Source organism: Apodemus sylvaticus, chromosome 10 (genome assembly GCF_947179515.1).
Source record: "Apodemus sylvaticus chromosome 10, mApoSyl1.1, whole genome shotgun sequence".
Taxonomy (NCBI): Eukaryota; Metazoa; Chordata; class Mammalia; order Rodentia; family Muridae; genus Apodemus; species Apodemus sylvaticus.
In genome coordinates this window covers 89,791,809-89,817,678 of record NC_067481.1, presented here as the reverse complement: position 1 = coordinate 89,817,678, position 25,870 = coordinate 89,791,809, and the positions used below count along the sequence as shown (strand labels likewise).

General features: G+C 39.1%; 1 protein-coding gene across 1 annotated transcript; it reads left to right on the top strand.

Annotated features, from left to right (window-relative positions):
- Positions 1-870: 870 nt before the first annotated feature.
- On the top strand, positions 871-24,337 carry Pank3 (pantothenate kinase 3). The gene is made up of 7 exons (XM_052194857.1): positions 871-1,310; positions 7,029-7,381; positions 8,757-9,010; positions 10,965-11,141; positions 14,417-14,540; positions 16,263-16,388; positions 18,129-24,337. Exons 1-7 carry the CDS (start codon positions 1,283-1,285, stop codon positions 18,177-18,179), a joined length of 1,113 nt encoding a protein of 370 aa, XP_052050817.1. The 5' UTR covers positions 871-1,282; the 3' UTR covers positions 18,180-24,337.
- The last annotated feature ends 1,533 nt before the right edge of the window (positions 24,338-25,870 follow it).

The following is a 25,870-nucleotide window of genomic DNA, read 5'->3' as shown; positions in this document are numbered from 1 at the left end:
GCGTCCTTGATAACATCTCTTCCCTTTCTGATGATCTCAAATCACAAGAGGCGTAGAGAAAAGGGTGTCCTGGGTTTATTCTGAGAACTGGTCCATCTAATTCTCTTCTCTGAAAGTCACCTTCCTCTTTATAATGAGGAGCTAGACTAGAGGGATCCTGTGAGGAACGTGGAAAACACGTTTTGTTTTATGAGACGGGGATTCTCTGTAGCGCTCTGGCTGTCCTGGAACTCGCTCTGTAGACCAGGCTGGCCTCGAATTTCCAGAGATCTGACTGCCTCTGCCTCCAGAGTGCAGGGATTTAAAGGCGTGCGCCACCACTGCCCCGCTCTTTTAAGCGTTTCGACCACCTCGTTCTTGCCATATCTTTACAGTAAATAAAACTTGCATGTGGCTCAGAAGGCTACTGGGTTACATTACATTAAATAATAATTATGTAGTAAATGTTACCATCATTCGTGACATTCCAACCCCAATATTCAAGGTGTTCCTTTAGTGAATGACTTTAACTCATCAAACGTACTCAGTGGTCTGAACTCTTGAATTTTGACACAGCCATCACAGGGGAAAAAAACATTAAGAGGAAAATGTGCTACTGCCTAACAGCCATGACAGTGCCCTCAGAGTTCATAACCCCTCTCTTCTTTCAGCCGAAACGAGACCAGAGCCCGGGAATTGCCAGAACCGCCCACGACTTGCTACCATTGGCGGCCTCCTTGCTGGCGTGACTAAGGCCCCGCCTTCTTCCCGCTGGGACCACTCTGAGGCGGTCTCCCGAAGCGGAGGGAGGGGGGCTAGAAATCGGGGTCGCGAGGCATCTTGGGCTTTGTAGTCCGCCTGAGCATCTGCCGCAGGAGAGTGGAGCCTCACGCTGCGGAGAACTACAACTCCTAGCAGCCCCGCGGAGAGAGAGGCGAAGGGGCCTGAGTCACGTGGGTGCTGGGCCTGGGCGGGCTATTTCTCAGTGCGGCGGTGGCGGCGGCGGCGGCGGCTCGGGGGACCGGGGCCTTTTGTCTGGAGCGGCTGCGGGGGGCCACGGAGCGGCGAGGCCCGCGGCCTTCCCCAGCTCGCTCGGTCCCGGCCGCCCCTTGCGGGGTTGCGGGGCCGCCCCGTGGGCCGCCTGTGGCCTCAGGCGCCGCCGCCCCGCCCTAGGCCCGCCCCGCCCGGCCTGAGGGGAGGAACCGGCCGGGCCTCGCCGCGCGGCCCAGCCAGCTAGGGAGTATTCACCTCTCTTCGCTGAGCTCTGCACCCGAGGCTACCCCTCGCGCCTTAGGCCGACGCCATGAAGATCAAGGATGCCAAAAAACCCTGTAAGATGGGAACCGGGATCCGTGGGTTGGGAAGACGGCCCTAGGAGCCTCTGGCGGAGCGGCCCGCTTTAAGCTCGCGAGTGCTCGCGGGCGCCAGCCGGGGAGGGAAGGGAGGGATCGCTGCAGCCCCAGGTTGCAGGCGGCGGACTTCCCCACCCCCATGCATGCGGGCCAGGCTTCTGCGGTCCCCCATCCCGCTGCTCTCACTTGCTTCTGGAGAGCAAGGAAGGTACGCGTGAGAATTTGGACTCGGGTTTTACCAAACGGGAGCACAGCTACCAGTCCCCTCTTGAAAAGCGGTAGTCATGGCTGTCAGATAGGGGTTGGAACACCACCACCCTCCCATTTTCACTCAGTTTCTGGGTTTCCTGCGTGTGTCCTTGAAGTCCAGGTGGGTTCCTGGGAGTTGTCTGCGTTGCAGTTGGAGCGTTTCAACGCTTGTGCATGAAATCTGCCTGTAGATGAATTAATTGCCTGGACCATTTAGGAAATCGGCTGTTTTCGTGTTTTACAAAGTAGATTAAACAACAAGGTTAAACATCGTATTTCAGCTATTTCGAACATTTCGAACCACATTAATACGGTGGCAAATACCTTGAGCTTTTTTCTATAATTGTACATGCATATACATGCGAAGATTCTAACCCTGCTATAAGAGACACATCAAGTTTCAGAAGGTGTCTTTTAAATGCCTTTTATTCCTGCAGTTGGCCCATTTATTGGCTCAGTCTTTGTGAATGTTATTCTTTCATTCTCTACAAACTAGGGATGTGGGGATCTGTGTTCCTGTCTTAGGGGTTTTACAGTTTCTAGTGTCCTATGCCGTCCTCCCAACTGCACCTAGAAGTCAGCTGTAAAGGGGAACATGAAAACCTTACCTGCCTGTTCCCATAAACCTCACGGACACCGCTTCCAACGCAGTCTAGAAACATTTACTTAAGTGTGAGAGTTCTCAGTGCTTAAAGATGAGGAAAGAGAACTTTGCCTCGGTAACTTTTAGTATCCTCCTTGTACTGGCTCAAAGTGCAGTGCTGCTTTTCCACCTACAGGGCATAGTCCTTGGGAAACAGTTTTTGGTTTAATTTTAGATTATCTGCTTATAGAGAGCATTAATGATGCTTTCTGTTTGTTTGTTTGTTTGTTTGTTTGTTTGTTTGGAGACAGAGTTTTTCTGCATCTCTGGCTATCCTGGAACTCACTTTGTAGACCAGGCTAGCCTCCAACTCAGATCTGCCAGCCTCTGCCTGTCAAATCCTGAGATTAAAAGGCAGGTGCCACCATGCTGATTTCTTAGTTCAAGTCTAAACCAAGGTGTAGTGGTACACGGCTTTAGTCCCAACACTCAGGAAGCAGAGACTGGTGATCTTCCCAAAATCTGAGGCCAGCTGGAGTTATGTGGTGAGATCTTGTCTCAAGAAAACAAATACAAAAAAAGGAAGTCTGAAACAGTGATGAAGTTTACATTTTCTAGGATAAATTAATGCACTTTAGGCTAGCATGGAGGCTCAACATTTGTCACCCCAGCTCTTGTATCTGCCTTCAGTGAACTTTGTCTGCTTGTAGAATTTACATTGGGTTGGTGGGTCTTGGTGGCTTGTGCCTTTAATCGCATGAGAGGCAGGCAGATCTCTGAGTTCAAGGCCAACCTGTTCTACAGAACTAGTTTCAGGACAGCTAAGGCTACACAAAAAGAAGTTCTCTCTCAAACAACAACAAAAAAATCACTTTTATCATCTAAGTTGAATTATGTGTTAATTCATCTCCAGGAAAGAAGTAAGTGAATCAGGCTCTTCTCTCTTCTAGTTTGTTAAAATTTTATACAGGTATGCATTGTATATTGCTCAAGGCCCATCTCACCTTTTGCTACATGGGTTTTATTTTGTTTTGTTTTTAATTTATTTTATTTTTCTGAGGCAGGGTTTCTCTACATATCCTAGGCTAGCCTGGAACTCTGCCTGCCTTTGCCTCCCAAGTGGTTTAAAGATGTGTACCACCACAACTAGCCCACATGATTTCTTAAACTTCAGGATTTTAGGTTCTGCCCATATGTATGCAAAAGAAATGAGGAATTTACTTAAAACAAAAATACTCAAATCTTTCCCAGGGAATCTTAATACTGAAGGTATTAAGAAAAACCAGACAAGCCGGGCGGTGGTGGAAAAGTGAAAAAAAGTGAAAAAAAAGAAAAACCAGGCAAAATATTTGTAGTGGTCAGTAAGGAAGATGAAATTTTCTTTTTTTTTCTTTTTTCTTTTTTCTTTGTTTTGTTTTGGGGTTTTTTGTTTTTTTTTTGTTTTGTTTTGTTTTGTTTTGAGACCAGGTTTCTCTGTATAGCCCTGACTGTCCTGGAACTCATTCTGTAGACCAGGCTGGCCTCCAACTCAGAAATCCACCTGCCTCTGCCTCCCTGAGTGCTGGGATTACAGGCGTGTGCTACCACTGCCCAGTGATGAAATTCTTTTATTCATGAACTCCAAACATTGGAATTTACCAATGTATTATCAACCTATTTTAATGTAGTAGAAAAGTCAGAAGTTGGTGATTTGGGCCGTCTGCTAAATGATGAGTGGCTCATAATTGAAAATGTGTCTTCTGTGCTCTTGTTGCCTTCCTCATGCCCTTTGAATGTGATTTTTAAAATATTTATGTTAATGTGAAGCTGTGGGTATGTGTATATGAGTGCCTCTGTGGGGCCAGAGCTGCCAGGCCGGCTCTTGAGCTGGGTTGTTAGGGCATTGTGAACCACCTGAAGTGGGTGCTGGCAATCTGAACTCGCATCCTCTAGAAAAATCAAAACCTGCTCTTAACAGCCAAATTAGCTCTCCAGCTCCTGAATACTGGTTTTTTTGTTTTTCCTTAGCTTAAGGAAATGAATTCCAGAACATTGCTGAGTTGAAAAGATCTCTGCAAATTTAGGTGTTAGGCTGCCAGACAGCTGATGGCTGATGACTGAGAGTCCTTGGGACCTACATGGTGGAAAAAGAACTGACTCTTAGAATTTGTCCACTTGATCTCCACATTCAGACTGTGTCAGGCATGCCCTGCACATCTACATAAACGCAAATGAACGTAAAGGGTAGATCCCCCACCTCCCCCCTTTTAATTTGAGCTATTGACAGAGTAAGTTCCTTTCAGTCAATTATCTTCCTGATTTTAAAAAGAAAATCATTGTAAACAAATGAAAGCTTTCATATGCGGTAAGAAGCATGCAGCTTTGTTTAGCGTGCTATTATATGGCTCTGACTATTGTGGAACTTCTATGCTTGTAGACCAGGCTGCCCTTGTCTCTTTGTGTGTGTTTAAGTGTGGAAAAGTTTTCTTAGTTATTACATGTTTAATTCTTTGGCACAAGCAACTTGCCCAAGGAACTTTTAAAAAGATATAGAAGTATTTTTTTTTTTAAAAAAAGTTGTATGAAAGTTGTTTTAAATTATGTGTGTATGTGGATGTAACTACTGAGGTGTCTCAAAAGCCCTGGTTTAAAACCAGTTTTTTCTTTCTCTAAAAGATTTAATCAGTAATAACAGTTTCTTGTTCTTCATGCTTCAAATAAATGGGACCAGCCGTTTGAACTTGCAGTTTGTACTCTCAGTGGCATTCGCATTTGTATTTTTACACCTGTGTTTGACATGAGCCTGAGAAAGTGTATAAAGGGCTGGGGTGCAGCTCAGAGGCAGAGTGTTTGCCTAGCACACACCAAGGTTTTCTTAAATGATCAAAACCAAATGAGACTGGGGAGAGAAGATGCAAATATTGACTTTTAGTGGATTTTGGCTAAATGATTTCTATTCTTCCAAATTATGAAATCTAGAATTAAGCATCACTTGATAGAACTTCTTTTAGTTGGGCTAATAGAAGAAAAAGTTATTTTATCAAGCATCACCAAAATGTGTTATTAATAACATGGGTTTTGAAAGATTTAGAGCAATTCTGAGGGAAATTCAAGTTCCCTTGATAAGTGTCACCCACTTCCATTTTTTAAGTAGGATAACTAGGACATGTGGCTCACACCCATAATACCAACATTGTTAAATCAGGATTGCTGCAGGTTCAAAGCCAACTGAGGCTATAAATACATAATTTATAAATAAACATATAATTCCAGGTCAATCTGAGCTACAGCATGAGCTCACCCTCAAAAAAAAAAAAAGAAAAGAAAAAGCAGGAGACAAATTTTTTTAAACCATGAAATGTAAAAAGGGATTTGTTTAAACACTGGATATAAAAGTCTCCTGTCAGTATTGCATTAGAGACATTACTGGGGATGGGGCAGGGAAATGACCTGTAACATTACAAATGAAAGCTCCCCCACCTTTTAAGCCATTCATTAACTGTGAATGAATTTCTCAAGAAATTCTAGATTTTAGGAACTGAAAGCAGCACTTAGTGATACCACATTCTTTTTACCTAACTGAGCTGTATATGAGTGCCTGCATGCACCAGATATGTGCATGGTGCCCATGGGCTCAGGAAGGGTGGGGGTGGGGTGGGGGTGGGGGGGTGTTGGGGGTCAGGTCCCCTGGAGTTCTTGGCACTTGTGAGCCACCTGGTGTGGGTGCTAAGAAATTAACTCAAGACATCTGGAAGAGCAGCAAACACTACTAAGTGTGACCCATCTCTCTAGCCTCCCAAATCTAACCCTTCAGGTAATACAGTCTAGCACTGGAGTGAGGGCCCAGAAATCTGTAATTTTCAAATAATTGCTAAATTGTTTTGATTTTCTACTTACTAGGTGTCTTTAATTTATAAATGCCTAATTTATAATTTTGTCTATTTATCCCATATTTTTAGTTGAGAAACCCTTTTGGTGTTCAGCCAAACTACACTTTCTTATGCTTGAAATTATCTTTAGATTCAAGACTAAGTTTCTTGTTCTAGCATTCAAGATCTTTTGTGCTTGACTATTTTCTCAGATTGAATCTTTCTTCTAGTTCCCTAGTTGTATTAGGCATTTGCCTTTGAGCAGGCTTAATTTTTGTTTTTAGCATTTTCTACATTCAAGGAGGCATCAGAATTTTTTTTCAACCCAGAGCCATATAGCACAGTTGGCTGAAGTTCTAAACCTGAATATTAATCCTAGCCCAAATGTGCTTATCCCTGTCGGGGCAGTTCAGGGCTGTTGATTGAAGGTACCAAAAATATTTAATATGCTGAATGAGCAAAGAAAGAGTACACTGCATTTAAAAAATTTATTTGTAGAGGGGCTGCAGGGGATCTGGCTTCAATTCTCAGCACCCATGTGGCAGCTCACAACTATCTTTATCAAAAAATGAAATATAATAATAATGATAATAATCAAATCCTAGTGATAATCAATTAGTTTAAATTCTTGTCAGTGGGGCAGTGATGGTAGATCTCTTAGTTGAGGCTAGCCTGGTCTACAGAGTGAGTGAGTTTCAGGGTAGCTGTCTGCTGAGTCACATGATAAGAATTTAATGAATGAATAAGGGTACCTGTTGGATAAAGAATTAAACCACAGTGTCTCAGTAATCATTTAAGTCTTTAGAACATATGCAGATAAAACTGGAGGAAAGGGTGAGTTACATGCAAAAGTCATTAAGTGTCACTAAGCACATGATTCAGAGGAACTGAAGTTTGTTGCTAATTAACCATTTATTTAGTTTGATTTCCTGATATATATATATATATATATATATATATATATATATATATATATATATATATGTGTGTGTGTGTGTGTTTTTCTTTAATTCACAGCTTTCCCTTGGTTTGGCATGGACATTGGAGGAACACTAGTAAAGCTCTCATATTTTGAACCTATTGATATCACAGCAGAGGAAGAACAAGAGGAAGTTGAGAGCTTAAAAAGTATTCGGAAATATTTGACCTCTAATGTAGCATATGGATCTACCGGCATCCGGGATGTACATCTTGAACTGAAGGATTTAACACTTTTTGGACGAAGAGGAAACTTGCACTTTATCAGATTTCCAACCCAGGACCTGCCTACTTTTATCCAAATGGGGAGAGATAAAAATTTCTCAACCTTACAAACGGTGCTGAGTGCTACAGGAGGTGGTGCTTACAAGTTTGAGAAAGATTTTCGCACGGTAGGTGTCTATTACTTGAAAACCCAAAATTAATATTAATATGTCAATATTAGTTTTAAATACAAAGTTGGGCTTCTGTCTAAGCCATTGGTTCTTAACCTTCCTAATACTACAACCCTTTAATACAGTTCCTCATGTTGTTGTGACTCCAACCAAAAAGATTACCTTTGTTGCTACTTCGTAACTGTAATTGTGCTAGTGTTATGAATCATGATGCAAATATCTGTATTTTCCGGTGGTCTAGGCAACTTCTATGGAAGGGTTGTTTGACCCACGGGTTGAGAACCAATGATTAGAATGTTCCTTTTTCTGAGAGTTGAATGTGCAAGACTAGATACTGATTTGGAGCAACGGGCTGTCTACACTGCTTGGGTCAGTGTGTTGATAGAATGTGGTGCACGTGGTAGAGCAGTGCTGGGAGACCCTGTGAATCTGCAGTCTTACTGTCTTAATTTTTATTTTTATTTTATTTTTTTCAAAACAGGAGTTCTTTGTGTAGTTTTGAGACTCTCCTGAAAGTAGTTCTATAGACGGGCTGGCCTGGAATTCAGATCTGCCTGCCTCTCCTTGCGCCACTTCAGCGTGCACACCTCCTGGCATTTTTTGTTTTTTATTTTTGTTTTCATACTGGTTATATTTCCTGAAATAAGTTATGTTTGTATGCACCCCTGTCCTTGAGGTTGTAATGCATGTGACAAGAGAACTACTGAAGGGATACTGTGTTTCTGTATTTGGAATTTTATTGCATATAATTCAGTATTTTGGAATGCCATCCTAACCAATTAATATATACATTGAAACTATGTGAGTAATACTCATGTTTGTGTGCATTAGTAGTTAAAATTAATGTGTGACCAAATAGTAAAAGATAATGCAGAGAATTGCTCAATTGTTCTGTGCACAATAGATGTCTGCTATCCTAGGACCCTGTCTACTACATATTTTTATTTATTTTAATTTGGTGGTAGTTTTATTTTATGTGCATTGGTGTTTTGCTTGCATGTAAGTCTGTGACATGTGCCTGTCTAGTGCCCACAATTGCCAGAAGGTATCAGATTCCCCGGAACTGTAGTTGCCATGTGGGTGCTAGAATTGACCTCTGGTCCTCTAGAAGAGCAGCCAGTGCTCTTAACTGCTGAGCCATCTCTGTCCCAAAATGTTATTTTATACCTGCCTTCTCTTCATCCATGGGAATCTGACCCAGTGGAGTACACGAAATCAATCCTATAGATTTTGACCCTAAACAAAATGAAACCTGCAGCGCCTTAAATAAAAATAATGCTGAAGTTTTATAAATTTCTGTAAACTATACATTATAATTAAATCAAATATATTTGATGTTTTTTAAATTCTGATTTTTGCTTTTTTCTTTCAGATTGGAAACCTCCACCTGCACAAACTGGATGAACTTGACTGCCTTGTAAAGGGCTTGCTGTATATAGACTCTGTTAGTTTCAATGGACAGGCAGAATGCTATTATTTTGCTAATGCCTCAGAACCTGAGCGATGCCAAAAGATGCCTTTTAACCTGGATGATCCTTACCCACTGCTGGTAGTGAATATTGGCTCAGGAGTCAGTATTTTAGCAGTCCATTCCAAAGACAACTATAAAAGAGTGACTGGGACAAGGTAGTAATTTTTTAGTTTGATTATATCATTCATCATGCTTTATGCATGAAAGTTGTGGGGTGAATTTTGTTTTGTTTGTTTTGGTGCTGGAGATCAAAAGAGGCTATACTATTGCTTGGCAAGTTATACGCTACTGAATTAAGCCCCAGCTGGTTTTGCTATATATTGCCATGCAGCTGTACCAGGAAAAAAAAAACACACATTTGTGCAACAGCAAAATATATAGGGGACTGGAGGGATGCTCAGCAGTTAAGAGTACTTGCTAATCTTGCAGAAAACCCAGGTTCAGGTTCAGTACCCACATGGCAGCTCACAGCCATCTTTAACTCCACTTCCAGGGGTTCTGGCCTCCTCTGGCACTAGCCATGCACACTCATGGGGTTGGAATATGCACGCAAGCAAAACACTCAAACACAGAACGGTAATGTCTTCAGAGAGAATGTAGATATGCTAAGTTAAAAGGTTGTAGATCTCTTTTTGTAAGATTTTTATGTAGTGATTTAAAACTGAAGTCCCTAAGTGTTTACTTATGGTTCACTCAGTTGGCATTAGAATTTCCATAGTGATTTAATTTTTATATAGAATAATTTCACTGTTTTTCTCCTAAGTTTAACAGAGTTGCTAACATTGGCAGTTAGAAGAAGCACAGTATCTGCTTGTATTTTTCTTTAATTTCTGTATTTTTCCTTTTTAATAGGTATATTTAAGCATAAAATTTGCTGTGTACTATATAGATTTTCATTTAAAGTACACTATCAGATAGTGTAGTGGTTAATTCTTTTGTGTTCAGTTTTTATTTATATGTATTTGAATTTATGTGCTCCACATATGTGTGTGGGGGTGTCCACAGAAGCCAAAGGTTGATGTCAGATGCCCTGGAACTGGAGGACAACTGGTTGCAAGCTGCCTGCCTGCCTGATGGGGTTCTGGGAACGGAATCCAGGTCTTCTGCAAGAGCAGTCGGTGCTCTTAACCTTTGAGCCACCTCTCGCCTGTAGTTCACTTTTAGGATGAATTTAATGTGAACTCCTTATTGAATAAAAGTTCTTAAATAGACCATAACTTTCCTTCTAATAACCTGAAATATGAATTTTTAAAGTTTTATAATTCTTAATTCTCCATATTTCATCAACTTTTAAGGATTGGTAAGGGAACAAAGATTTTTAAATTTTATATGGGTTTATGAGGGAGTAATTTTAAAGCCATACTCCTGTTGAAATATTTAAACTATCGCTATTCTAATAGTGATTAATACTCTAAAAGCCCACTTTTGTATACTAAATAATAATAGACAAACATTTCTTGTTTTGGTTTACTGGAAAATAGAAACATAGGTGAGACTAGCAAGCAAAAATTTTGCATTTATAGACTAGAAAGCTACACAATTACATTCATTTTATGAACATAACCAAGAAGATATAAGAATGACACTGAGTTTGTCTTTAACATGATGGTTAGCTGGGTATATACACTTCTCTGGGCATTTGTCTATTCATGTTATATCATAATAGAACTGATTTTAGCCTAATTGGACAACTAAGTAAACCTTTCACGAAATCATTTATTAGGAATTTAAACCACAGATTTCCTTTTTTGTATGGTACTTTTAGTACACAGACATTTTGTGTTGCACAGGCTAACCCAGAACTTGAGGTCTTGTCTCGGCTAACATTGTAGCACATGGTCTTATCCATCTCCTGTTAGTGTTTCTTTCAATGCATACACAGGAGTATATTTTTAGCAATTATTCAGTTTAAGTTATTAGATGCCAGGTGGGGTTTTTCTCCCAGCAGATTTAGCCTTTTATATGACGGGTTTGGTTTTACTAAGTAGTCTTATTTTTTATCATGTTGGTGTTTAGCACTTACCATGTTTTTCCTCTATTCAATAGTGAATGTCTTTACTATGGAAAAGAAAATGCAACTTAACAAGTATACCTTATTTTCCTTTTTAGCCTTGGAGGGGGCACCTTTCTTGGTTTATGTAGCTTATTGACTGGCTGTGAAAGTTTTGAAGAGGCTCTGGAAATGGCATCCAAAGGAGACAGCACCCAAGCTGATAGGCTGGTCCGAGATATTTATGGAGGAGATTATGAAAGATTTGGTCTGCCGGGTTGGGCTGTGGCATCTAGGTAAATTATATTGTTATTCAAGTTGTCTGTTTAGTTTTTGGTAAATAATATGCCATAAGGTTTAAGGATGATTTCCTTTTCTCTGTGTAGAGTTCAAATTTTGAACATTGGAGTTTAAAAATATTCAAGCTAGGCAGTGGTGGTGCACACCATTAATCCCAGCACTTAGGAGGTAGAGGCAGGCTGATTTCTTGAGTTTTGAGGTCAGCCTGATGTACAGAGCGAGTTACAGCACAGTCAACAAAAATTAATTTAAGTTTATCCTGTGTGTACCCTGTGAAAAACAGCCTTGTGCTGGTGATGGTTTTCAGTGGAGGAGCAAGGCCAGGGTTTGATTCCCTGCACTGCTGAACAAAAACTTCTCAACTGGGCATAGTATCACACAGCTTTAATCTCATTCAGGAAGCAAAGGCAGGTGGAGCTCTGTGATCTTTTGTTGTTTTGTTTCAGAAACAACAGGGATTTCTCTGTGTAAGAGACCTGGCTGTCCCGGAACTTGCTTTCCATACCAGGCTGTCCTCAAACTCACAGAGATCCTACTTCTGCCTCCTGAGTGCTGGGGTTAAAGGCAAATGCTGCCATGCTTAGTGAGCTCTGGTTTTTGAGCCAACCAGATCTACAAAAGGAGTTTCTGGCCTGTCAGGCCCATACAGTGTGATCTTGTCTTAAAAAGACAAAAAGAGGAAAACAGAAGTTTCTTTATTCCAAAGCATCTATTTCCTGTTACTATATACAAATAAAAAGCATATCCTATAATTTGTTTATCCAAAAACTTGTGCCCCTACATGGCATATGTGACTCTAAGATAATCACATGTCCTAGAAAGAAGTCTTTCCATGTTGTAGCTTTAGTCAGTCTCTGTCCTTGTTATAGCCTGTCTGAAGCTTACCTTCCCAAAGATAGAGGACAAGTGCTTTGTACAGTATTGTTAAACATGCCCTCCAAGTACATGTTTGACCACATAAAAGTCTTTCCACACAGTGCACAAGTGTGCTGTAAAACTGAGGCTTTGCTGGTCTGCTAAGGAAGCAGCAGCTTAGTGTAGTTTTAATTTGCATTTCTCTACTAACAGTCAGCTGAGAACCTTAAATGGTGCTTGTAGTGATTGTTGATGGCTTTGTTGTTGGCTTGTTACACAGTTGAATTTATCAGTCTTTTCCTTTATGGCTTCTGGATATTGATTCATAGTAAGTAAGTCTTCCACATTCCAAATATATAAAGGAATTAACCTGTAATTTTTTCTCACACTTTATTATTTTTTAAGTTTTTTTATTTTTTTAGTTTTTTAATTTTTTTCTCAAAATACCTGTTTACTATTTTTTCCACTGATTTTGAGATAGCTTCATCATACATTTGTTTTTTACTCTGGACGTATCATTGCTAACCTCTGTTAAAGTTATAGAAGCATTGAGTATGTTCTGTTTATTTTTTGTGATTTCATTAAGCAGCTTTGCTAACTTAGGGGAATGACAGCTTGGGCCAGTAAGATGGTTCAGTGGGTTAAGGTGCTTCCTGCCATGTCTGTCTACCAGGGGTTGGTTCCCTGGACCTCCATGGTGAAGGGAGAGAACTGACTCCTGCAAGTTGTCTTCTGAGCTCTGAATATGCATTCACACAGAGAGGGAGAGAATTAATAAATATTTGAAAAGTGATATCTTTTTATGTTATTTCTGTTATAGAACTTAACCTGTTTAAGGCTCTTTTGTGCCTTTCAGACATTTAGAATGTCTATAAATTTGCTAATTTAAATTTGTTCCTAAACAAAAGTGTTTGTTAACATATTTTATATATATATTAATAGGTTTCATTGTTGCATTTCATTTGTGAATGTTTTTCTCTGGTTTATCTCCATTGTCCTCTCCTGTGGCCTCCCACTTGTGTTGGTCCACTGACTAGCTGTCCCCTCCACTTTCTGCTTTGCTAGGTGCTTTGTTTTGTTTCACAACCTAATGAGTTTAGTTGGTGTCACTCATAGGTACATTGGCTTTGCCACTGAAGAAAATGTGTGTCATTCTCCTTCCCCATCAACTTTTGGATCCTCAGGGAAGGGTGGAACTTCATGAATCCCTCCCTGTGTTCCTAAATACCTTTGTTTATATGTGATCTCCGTTATGTTGTGGTTGGCTGTTGCTTGTCAGGACACCCAGTGCTCTCTAGTAGTGAGGACTTTGCCTCCTCAGCACTCTGTATTCTGAGACCCCTTGCTCCTTACATTTGATGTCATCTTTGATCTCATACATGTTTCATTATTTTTTGTGACATTAACCTCTGTTGCTTCTGTGCAGAATGTTCTTTTTTAAAAAACTAGTTAAACTTCTTTTTACTATGGAAAACCTTCCTTCTCAACTGTTTATCACAAAAAACAGAATCTTTTTTTGGGGGGGGGTCTCTGATTTTTGTTTTGTCTTGTTATAGTTAGTCTCTGTTGCTCCCTGTGTGGCCTGCATTGTCCATAGGATAGATAGCCTCTTAAGATACACATCTTGTTAAGTACAACAAGTACTTGGAATGTAGTTAATGTGTGCCACATGGCCAAATGACTACACTTACATGAACAATTCTAGTTAATTTCACCTTTATTTTTAACTTTTAAAAATATGGTTAATAAATAATGTGTTATATGGTACATATTTCTATTGGACAGTGCTGCCCTAGACAGTATACTGCTTGAGGGACTTTTGTGTCTGTAGGATAGTTGTAGCTGCTTGCGTGATTGACATTAGAGATGACATCATCTTTTTTATTTAAAGATTTATTTATTATATGTGAGTACACTGTAGCTGTCTTCAGACCCCCAGAAAAGGGCATCAGATCTCATTAGGGATGGTTGTGAAGCCACCATGTGGTTGCTGAGATTTAAACTCAGGACCTTCAGAAGAGCAGTCAGTGCTCTTAATTGCTGAGCCATCTCTCCAGCCTCGAGATGACATCATCTTTAACAATATCTTGACTTTAAAAACAAATCACTGTACTTTTTTGACTTTCTGAAATAGTTTTCATTTTTTGTGTTAAAAGGTCTTAAAATATAGATAAAATAAATCTTTGCTTACTAGTAACAAAGAAGTGTGCTTTTTTTTTTTAAAGACAAGTTTAACTTTTAATTCTTTTAAAAAATGCTGCTTATTCCTTATAGATTTTGTTTTAAGCTGATGCCTCCCTATGTGCTCATGTTCTTTGGCCTAACTTCATAGAGCTGTTATCGATATGTAAGTTAATGTGAATTGTTATTTATTACTAGTAGAATTGACTTGTTCTCTCTGACTCTGTCTTTGCAGTTTTGGTAATATGATTTATAAGGAGAAACGAGAAAGTGTTAGTAAAGAGGATCTGGCAAGAGCTACTTTAGTTACTATCACCAATAACATTGGTTCCGTGGCACGAATGTGTGCTGTCAATGAGGTAAGACATCCAAGACCCTTTTTTAATTGTGCAGAAACGCCCAGCATTTTAATTAATTAATGCCTTTAATCAGCCAGGAGGGAGTTCTGTGAGTTTTAAGTGTAATACATAGCGAGTTCCAGGACATTTAGGGTTACAAAAGACAGACCTTATCTTTTGTTTTTTAAAATTTTAAGATAATAAAAATAATTTTTAAAAAGGTGATTCCTGTGCAACTGACAGAGTTTCTTTATTTCCCAGTGAGCCACTCAGATTGAGATCCATTTTGTTACATTCCCAAGCAGATAAAATAAATACTGTTTACCTAGTTATTCTGTTACATTTTTTCCATGACAAATACAGCACTCAGGAGGCAGAGGCAAACAGATCTCTGAGTTTAGGAGTCTTCAAATCCAGGCCCCCAGGGGCTATACAGACTTTGCTTCAAAAAAACCAACAGGAAGAAGAAAAGAAATATGAGAAATAGAAAATGGCAATGTTCTTGGTGTTCAGTCTCCTGCCCTGCAAAACAAAAAAACCAACCTGGGCCAGACATAAAACAAATAAATATTTATTCTCAAAATGTCTTTAGAAATGAATGTGCAGTCTAAATCCAAATGTGGGTAAAACATTTTGAGATAACTGTTGAAGGGGTACCGTGGAGTATTCAATTAGTGAGATGCTTGGAAGTTTTCTTACTGCCCTCGGCTTCTTTACAGTGCTGCCTTGTTGCATATGGATCAAGCAGCATTGTACAGGGCTATGAAGGCATTGAGACTTGCTCTTCATGCTGTTTGAGTGATGTGTGCTGCTTGCCTTAAAAAAATTATGAAGGACTGGGGAAATGGCTCAGTGGCTTCTGTGCAGGCATGAGGATCTGAATTTTAATCCCTAGCACCAGTGTCAGATGTGGCTTTGCCTCTATAACCCCAGTAGGCATGAATGGGGAGACAGGAGTATCCCTGGGGTTTGCTATCAGTAATGAATACTTTCACTCTCCAGCTCTCCAGCCCAAAAAATTATTTTTTATTTTATGTGTATAGTTTTTTTTTCTTGCATGTGTATCTGTACACCATATATACACAGTGCCTGTAGCAGACAGAAAAGGACATTGGATTTGCTGGTATAAGCATTATAGATGATCGTAACAGCCAAGATGGTGTTCTAAAAATAGAACCCTGGTCCTCTGGACTGTCAGCTCCTGCTCCTAGCTACTGGGTCATCTCTCTTGCTCCCAAACTGTTTTAGTTGTTTTATACCTTCTGTTCCTCTGGCCTTACATCTTACTCATCTTTCTTAGCTTTCATGTTACTCACCTTTCATGCTCTCCTCCCCCAATCATTCTACCGTGCGACTATGTAGGGACCAGGTTGCATATCATGGTGCATATTTATAACTTAAGTAGATCAATGTAAGGCTTGCAGTAAAACTAAAAAGGAAAGAACAGGCCATTGCCACACCTTCCACACATATGCACAGCCTCCCTGACTCACACACTCTGGCTCTTGGTCTATTTGTAGTCCAGGAATGTGCAGTGACGTAACATCAACACTAAAGTCCAGTGTCCATATTAGACATCAGAGTTCACTCTTGCTGTTGTACAGGAATCTTGGTAAATTATCTAATTCTTGAGTAATCAGAATTATATAACTCCATGCAGAAATTTGTAGGTACTGATGCATGATACCAACATTCTTACATAAATATTTTAATGCCCTTAAAAGCCACTTTCTTTTATTTCAGAAAATAAATCGGGTTGTCTTTGTCGGAAACTTTTTACGTGTCAATACTCTCTCTATGAAACTTCTGGCATATGCCTTGGATTACTGGTCAAAGGGTCAGTTGAAAGCGTTGTTTCTAGAACATGAGGTATGTAAACACTTTTTGTGGGTCACTTAACTGCATTTTGTATGAAATTGTTCTGTTTCTATATATCTTGTATTTATATATGTAAAAATGTAAGTTATTTTTATGTGTATGTGTACATAAGTAGAGACCAGAAAATAACTTCAGGTGTCGTCAGGAACACACTCCAGTCTTTGAGACAAGAGTCTCTCACTGGCATGGACTGTACCAGTGAGGCTGTACTGGTTGGACTACAAACCCCAAAGATTCTGCCTCACCCAGATCTGAGCATACAAACATGTGCCACCACACTTGGCCTTTGTTTTAGGAATCAAACCTAGTTCCTTATGTTTACGAATTGAGTTATTTTCCTAGGCCTAGGTCATAAGTCATGTGTTTTGAAAGGTCACACTACACATCCAGGCTCAGACTGTGAATTTGAGGCCCTCATAAATCATGAAATTACAGATGTGTGCCACAAATTATTAACTTAAGTAAATTGATTTGCTTCAGTTTGGCAGGGAGTTAGCCACCACATAGGCAGCTCACTGATGAGAATTTCATTGTTCTTCTGACCAAGTGAACAATAGGAAGTTTCTTGTTTCACAGATAGATGCATGCGTATGACAACTTTTGTATTCCTGGCTATCCAAGTAAAGAAGATTATTTTTAATTCCCTCCGCTCTAAGAAATAACCCTATTATAAATGCTTGAAATCTGTAGGATTAGTTTTCCTCTTGTTGAGCTTAATGGCTGCATTTCTATAATCCTAAAACTCAGGAAGCAGAGGCAAGATATTTGGTAGCTTCATGGTCGGCCTGACTATTAAAGTTCCAAGCAAGCCAGGGTTTCACAGCAAGACTCTGTGTCAAAAAACAAAACCTTTTTTGCTACTTTTTTTCCCGTTTTTTGCTACTCACGATATCCAGTTAAATTCTAGTCTGTGCAGTTAATCAGTTTTCTATAATGAATTCAAATGCTTACATTATTCTGAATTAGGAACATTCAAATTATTGCTACAAGAAGCTTCCATATCTCACTGTCTCAGTTCTCTATACAAATCAGAATGGAATGTTCTCTCACTCTTCTACAAAGGCACACACTAAGAGTGCCAGAGTTATGAGGAGTTTCTTGTTTATTGACTAAAGGGAGGGAGGGATTGCACTCCTATAATGTATACAGATTGCAGCTTACACTTTTTTAAAGATTTATTTATGTATATGGATACTTTTACATTTAGTTGGGTCTGTAGTAACAACATCCTTTTGACCTCTGATTTTATTAATTTATGCCTTTATCTGATCAGCTCAGGGTTGTCAGTCTTACCAACTTTCCAAAGAATCAGTCAGGTCATTGGTTGACGTTGTGTATTTAATTCCAATTTCACTAATTTCTTCCTTGAACTTCATGACTTTTTGCTGTCTGGTGGGTTTAGAATTGGTTGGTTGGTTTTCAAGAGCCTTGGTGTGCATCATTAGGTGGTTTATTTGCTCTCTCTCAGATTTGGTTGGTTGGTTGGTTGGTTGGTTGGTTGGTTGGTTGGTTGGTTTTCAAGACAAGAGTTTCACTGTGTAGCCCTGGCTGTCCTGGTGCTGGCCTTGACTCACAGAAATCCACCTGCCTCTGCCTCCTGAGTGCTGGGATTTTAGCTGTTGTTTTTATGGGATGTACCCTTTCATATATTGTGAAAGAGGGCTATATAAATGTGTTCTTACAAGTTAATTTAAAAACTACATTGCCTTAAATTGATTAAAAATCATGCAGGGATACTTTGGAGCTGTTGGTGCACTTCTTGGACTGCCAAATTTCAGCTAAAACGTCAGAGATCTTTACTAAGGAATGTCATCCAGCAGGAGCTGATCCAGAAACTGCATTCTTCATTTGTCCCTGGGAACCAAAGGATAAAGAGTAACTCTATTTGTGTTCATTCTAAATGTCAGAACGGTAAGCTCGTGAGCTTTGCCGTATGGAAAGACCTACAATGGGAAATATCCCTCAATGATGTCCCCTTGTATGTATAGATAGCCAGCGTTTCATCTTAAATGCAATACAGCCTCTTGATTGTTGAACTTTTCTCAATGATTTTCTATTTATTTGATGCAGCCAACATTGTAGTACTTTGTGCTCAGACACAAATCTTAAAATCTCAGAAATGTTTGTTTATGCAAAGTAATTGATTCTAAATATTTGTTTGAGTCTGTTTTATGTATGTTTGGTTACTAGTGAGCAGGAAGTAACACTCATAATTTATTGTACTGGCAATCAAAGATCATTTTTTGTGACTTAGAAATGTTAAAGGGCAATATTAAGTATTAACTGGTAGTTTTATAACATATCCTCAGAAAAACATGTCTATATGACCTCTGCCCATAAGTATGATTTTCTCTCAGATGATGAGTTGAAATACTGTGTTTAAACATGAACCTGAATTTTCTATTGAATCCCTGAGGTTTTTGCACATTTGGCGCTACACTTTCTTTATCTCGTGCACTAATCAGTATATGTGTTTACTGTTTTTAAAATTGAGGGCATAATCACATACTTTGGAGTCTATCTAGTTAAGTCCTTGGACTGTTCAAATGGAATATGGGTAGAGTGAGTGGCATTCTGCTTTCTCTACCATGTGTATCTCAGGCCCAAATGTGCTTTTCTTATCATTAGATCTGAACTATGGACACTGATTTATATCCTGCTGTAAACAGTAGCAATGGGCAGAATCAGATGCTGTCTAAAAGAATGTTTTGAAATTACATGACTCTGGAACAGTGTTGCTAAATTACAAATAGATCAATGTTTATGGGTTTTGGTCATAAAAGCATTGCAGATCCAGAATTTGTCTTTCTGCTTGAAATTTATTCTTGGGTTGGAATTCCTGTTTTTTTATAATGTTAAAATCTCTCAGAGTAACATTTTGGATGCCATTAGTTCCATAAAGTTGAGTCTGTAAGGGAAATAGACCTATATTAATTTCTGATATTTCTGGAAGTAATCTTAAAGAGGTTAGAGATTGTTTACATTTCAAAGAATATTTCAGTGTAGTTTCTGAGACCCCAGTATTCAGAGTTTACAACAGACTGTCAAGAGGTGCTTGATAATGACAGGTCTCTGGAGCCAAGTGTGGTGTCTTATGGTTTTAATCTCTGCACTTGGCAGGCAGAGGCAGGCGAATCTCTTGAGTTCGAGGCCAGCCTGGTCTACAGAGTGAGTTCCAGGACAGCCAGGGCTACATAGGGAAACCCTCTTTCCAGGGTAAATAAAGGGCCAGTCTCTGTGTAGTTTATGTGCAAGTGTTTAAATTTCAATTTTCTTTACCTAAAAATACAAACATACAAATAGTATTTGGGGAGGGAAGCATATGAATAAAGTGTTTGCCCAGTAAACATTTAAGTCTACAATGATGTCAGTGTTTGCATCTCAGTAGCCACTTATTCCAGTTGTGATACTACTGCTTTCTTTGTTTTAAATGGTTTTTTTTTTTTTTTTTTTTTTTTTTTTTTTTTTTACTTGAGTGTGCAGATAAGAAAACAATTGAATGATAGAAACTGTAGATTATCTACTGTGGAAATTCTATACATTAGCAACTATAGGCTTAGGGCTATCTTTAAAAGATTGACAGTTCTTATGTTAATTTGACCACTCTGCTTTGGTTTATATAGAACTAACATTTTGCCATTTGGAACTGAAATTAACTACTAAGGTCCACATAAAGTGAACCAATTAGTTCATACATTTACCTTTTTTTTTTGTTTGTTTGTTTGTTTTTTGTTTTTTGGGGGTTTTTTGGATTTGTTTTTTTCGAGACAGGGTTTCTCTGTATAGCCCTGGCTGTCCTGGAACTCACTCTGTAGACCAGGCTGTCCTCAAACTCAGAAATCTGCCTGTCTCTGACTCCCAGAGTGCTGGGATTGATTACAGGTGTGTGCCACCACCGCCCGGCTTTTTTCTTTTTTTCTTTTTTTTTACATTTACCTTTTTTTAAGTGTAATCTGTAATTACCGAATTAATAATACAGAATCATAATTGATAAAGGCTACCAAGATTCTAATCTAACCTTTATTGCTCTTGAGAAATTAATTCCCTGTATACATGCTGTCATGGAGGTTTGCTTCTGGTATCAATCAACCTAATTAAAGGTCTGTGTTCTTAAAACAGTGCCATTTAATAGATAAAGTGTAAACTATATATAATTTTATAATTTTTCTAGTAAATGCATTAAAGCTAACAAGAAATAAGTAAAGGTCATTTTAGTACCTTTTTTTTTTTTAACCAGTATATCTAATATGTTATTTCAGTGTGAAATTGGCACAAAAAATTGGGAGATGTGTTTTGTCCTCTTGTTTATTTTGTTTTCATTATTTAGTCTTCAGTTGATATATATTTTATATTTAATGACACATTTCAATTTTGGACTGCCCACCCTAGTGCCCACCGTGTTAGTGTTTTTCTAAAGCTACTTTGTTTTGGTTTTGTTTAAGACAGCCTCAACTATATATCGCTGGATGGCTGAGAACTGGCTATGTAGACCAGGCAAGCTCTAAACTCAAATCTACCTGCCTCTGCCTCTGCATGCCAAGATTAAAGGTGTGCTGGGAGTACTTTCAAGAGAGCACTATTATGTCCTTGAAAACTTTGAATATGGGCTTTTAAAAGAATGAGAAGGGGGGAAATGATAACTTCTTTTTTAAAATAAAGACAAGACCATTTATTTGGGCCAGTTTATTTTACACACATAAGCTGTCACTATTTCAAAAATACTGTATATTCTCATCATGTCATCTCTTGTGTATGGGATTTTTCTAATAACTGATACTGATAAAACTACCTGTGACACATCCTAGTAGTTAGCAATTACCAAACTAATATATTTCCTTCATGGAAGCAAAATTAATTCCAGGGACTTAGTTTCTAAAGTTTCTGAGTTTTGTGCAGTCAATTTTGAAAGATTACCAAGAGACACTTTTTATCTCATTGTTATTTTTTATACATACAAAGAGTCTTTATAAAAATTCTGATAACTTTCAAATGCTACGAGCATTGTCAGCCATGGTTTTGGTGGTAAAACACGCACACAAATCTAAAACACCACCTCTCCCCCAAAAGGTTGCCTTTTAACTAAACCTCTCCAGGCATCTGTATATACACAGGCCATAGCATAGCAGTTCCTTCCTCGGCTACTCTGAGTAGGTCGGGGAGTAGTGGATTTCTCTTTAGGTTAAAGTCATTGCCAAGGCTAGGCCAATAATATGCATGATAATCGAAAGCCTGCCCCCTCAAGGTTATTTGCAAATACTGGACTCTCGGAAGCTCTAAATGGATGTGCCCTTGAGTGCAAGGATTGCCTCCTGTTAGGTGCCCATTCCTAAAGATAATGCTGTTCTGTGGGTTACATTCTTGAGGGAGGAAAGTTCATCTGGCTACAGTTTCTAAATATCCTTTATAAAACTACTTTGTTAGAAACAAAGTACTTTCTTATTTAGTTTATAATATCTTTTGTTGAGCACTTTATCTTTGTTAATGTTTGGCATTTTCGAATATAATTCAGAAATTCTAGGTTATACAAAAAACGGATAAAGCATAATGAAAATGAGTGTACATTACTTTGCATTCAACTTCAGTTTTGTAGTGTGTAGACAAAACAATAGAACTACTTTTGTAAAAATACTAATATTTAAGGTGATTGCCTCTGTTGTCTTCCCACCTAGGCTCCTATGTCACTGAGTGCACTTCATTCAGCAATACCGCCTGCTAGCTTCATCTGTGTCACCAGATTTGTGTCTTGTTTGGTTTTTGCTTTTTTGAGACAGGGTCTCTGTGTGTAGTCCTGGCTGTCCTGGAACTTTTGTTATGTAGACCAGGTGGCCTCAAACTTAAAGATCCCCTTGTCTCTACTTCCCAAGTGCTGGCAATAAAAGCATGTGCCATCACATCCAGCCTGCATCACAAAATTTTTGTTTTACAATCGGTAACAGGGATTGTCTCAGTGTCAATAATATACTGATGTAATCCTTTTTTCCTTTGAAGTATTAAGATAGCCAGTTCAATACAGCAACGTAAAGAGTGTCCCAAGTTTTTGCTGTCTTTTATTCTACTTGCAAAATTAAAACACTCCCCACTGTGCTGTCTTAAGTATTCAGTACATGAGGGATTCTGCTTTGATACAATGTTTTACAGTGTTCTGGTCATTGGCCTAGCTTCTTCAAGTGTTCTCTTTATTTGTTAACCAGGAATTCGGTGGCCACCGTGGGAAATGACACTGTTGCTAGGAGCCTGAGCATGACAATTGCTCCATTCCTGGCAGTGCTTACGGATGACTTACACATTTCAGATGCTATCATGTTCAAGAGTTGATTGTCAGTGCTTTATAGTATTTTAATAATTCCTGTCTTTCATTAGTGTATGTTTACTATGAAAGACATGAATTATTACTTTAAAATTAAAATTTACTTTTGAAAGTACTTACAAAACCAGAAAAAAAAGCTATTGTCATTACTTCCTGTGATAGCTATTGGAAAATACATGTGTACATTCATCTGTAATGTCTTGGATTTTAACTTTTAACCTCAAAATTATATAGGGATTGTTATTATTCTTCATTTGTACAAGATAAAAATACCGCTCAAAATTCAGAAATGTCGAAGTATTAGCTATATTTGGAATTTGAGTAGCCCCTCTCTTTGACCTGTTTTTATTTCTAATCATTGTGTGAGGTCACAGGTGGGGGAACACAAAGCTCTTCTGAGATTATTGTATTTGTCTGACACACAGTTCCAGGAACATTTACAGAATAAAAATGGAATCACCTGCACGTAGGTTGGACTGGATTACAGTCCTACCTAATAAGGCAGTAAAAGACCTTAAGATCTCTTTTCTGACCTGTGGGAGTAGACCTGTGTCTGACCCAATGTCATCCTAAAAGTCAGTGTGGGCTGATGCTGGAATCCTGATGCTTGGCGATCTGATCTTAATTCACAAACTAGTTTGTCTTCTAAACAAAGTTTTTGGCTTTAGATTCTTTTTACTGCAGCTGCTGTTAATTTTATGTTTAAAAGACCTGGTAAAGAATGTAACTTCCACAGAAAGCATTTTCATTTTTACATAACCTTAAAGTACCATAAGTGATGTAAAATAGTTTGAGATCACAATTGTTTTGGTTTTGTGCTTCAAAACTGAGTGTCATTGTGACTGGGGGTCATCAGGATGTCACAGAGAGTCACTCCGTACTTAATTAACCCTGCTACTAAGCCATTTGGAAATTGGCCAGTTTTTTCTGAATGAACCTTTAGAGTTTACAGCATTTAGAAGGAAAAATAATTTTATAAAATCTAAGGCTCATGCTGTAGTGTCCTATTCCTGCCTGTAATCCCTGGACCCTGCAGAGAGTGAGGTTCGAATACTTTGTCACTGTTACTCACTGTGTTGGAGTTAAGGGACCTCCTGGCATTTAACTGGAGTGATGGGCATTCCTGTTCCTTCTGATGAAATCATTCCTCGGTGGTTTCTGTCCCAGCTTCCTTTACTCACACATTCACGTCAGCGCAGGCTGCCTTACTCTGCTGGCTGCATCATTCCTGTCAGGGTCAAGCTTTGTTTATGTTTAGAGTCTTCTAATATTAAATCTTATGTAAAAATGTATGATGTACTACAAACTTTATGCATAACAAGACTAAGTTATAGCCTATTGTAACCTATAAAGCACTTCTTGTAAATGATCTAATTTATTTTTCCATTTATGTACAGTTTCTTAATGTAAATTTGAAAAATATTGGTTGTGCCCTGCTCTGTAAACATTCCCTTAATGCTTATTTGCATGAAAAAATTTGGGGTTCTACTTGTTTGTACTATGTAGCCGTAAGCTGGGTTTGGGTGTCTACCTTTTCTGTAGTTTCTAACTTTTTTAATTTGTTAATATTCTAAATAAGCGTTAGAATCATGCTTTTATACCCCACTTTCCAAATAAATCCTCCTCTTTACTACATGCGTCTCTTGATTGTTCCATCCACAGCGGGGCGGCTGCGTCCACCCCGACTCATCATCGGGCTTGATTCTCTTTGCCGTTACCTGATAGGACATAACACACTCCCTGAGAGCAAGGGTATTAAAGGTCTGCTCACGCCTGTGTCTCCAGTGCCTGGCACTGATAACGTGTTCAGTAAATGAGCTCTTATGTATCTAGTCTCTTGTGTAGGTAACACACCTGCAGAGCACACACAGGTGTGAAAGCCTCTTATTTTTCTAAAAATGAGACCATTTTTCTCTGCCGTGAGTGTACATCTGACAGGGTGGTCCTGAGATGTCAGGATGTCTATGATACCATGGTGACACAATATGAAAGAACTTATTCTAAAGCCAATCTTAACTTTTTCTTTAAAGGTTTTATTCTTATTTTCACTTGCATACATGTATGTGTACCATGTGCCTGCCTGGTACCTAGGGAGGCCAGAGACTATTGGATCCTTTGGAACTGGAGTGAGATGGTTGGAGCTGCAGTGTGAATGCTGTGAACTGGGCCTCAGCAAGAGCTATAAGTGCTCTTAACACCGAGCTGTCTCCAGTCCATCTTATTTTTACTAGGCAAAGCCTGTTTGAGAAGCAAAGGAAAAATTGAAATTGTTGTCATTGTCTTGACTCCCGGGCATATAGGAATGCTTTACTATAGTGTAAAGCAGAACCTTCCTGGGAATGCGGTGAGCAGGGAGGTAGGAGGAAGATAGACCGTGACTGCGAGAGGGTGGTAAGATGTGGAAAGGATGCTGTGTTTGAGTGTTAATTCAGCTCTCCATGTACAAAGGCTATCTGCAGCTGGAAATGGCTACTGAAGAGAAGCTCACTATATACCATAGTGTAATTGCTTCATTCAAAATCACTGCATCTGGGAAGGAAAGTTGATATTCTCTGGTTGCCGTGAAAATTGTGAAAGCAAGCTGGTTACTGATATCTCAATTGAGGGCAATGTATATTAATCACTGATGTCTGGTACCTGTAATCTATTGGCCAAGTCCATACTTTGTCATAAGTCCATAAGCTTTGTCATATTACTTTTAATTTTCACTTTTAATATTTCTTTAGGTTTTGGATGTCCTAGTCTATTGGAGGATACATTTGGTAGCGAAACCAACTGTGCAGTCGGTAGCTGTCATTACCCACAGTTTCTCTTTGTGCACCATGGGTGTGTGCCTGGTGTCTGAGTAGGCCAGAAGAGGGTGTTCCCCTGGGTGGATCTCCTGGGGCTGCAGTTACAGACCATTGTGAGCTACCCTGTGGGTGCTAGGAATCAAACCAGAGACCTGAAAGAGCAGCCATCCAGCAGAGTTGAACCTCTTAGAGTTGTCCCTCCAGCTCCACAACTGAGCCTCTTCTAACTTCCCTGTTTTAACTGATTTCCAAATGCAGAAGAAAGGTGGGGGGGGGGGGGTTTAAAAAGTACTTGATTAACATGGGATAGTTTGGTAGGTCATGTGTGGTTTTACTTAAGGTTACTGTTGCTGTGATGAAACACCAAGCCCAAA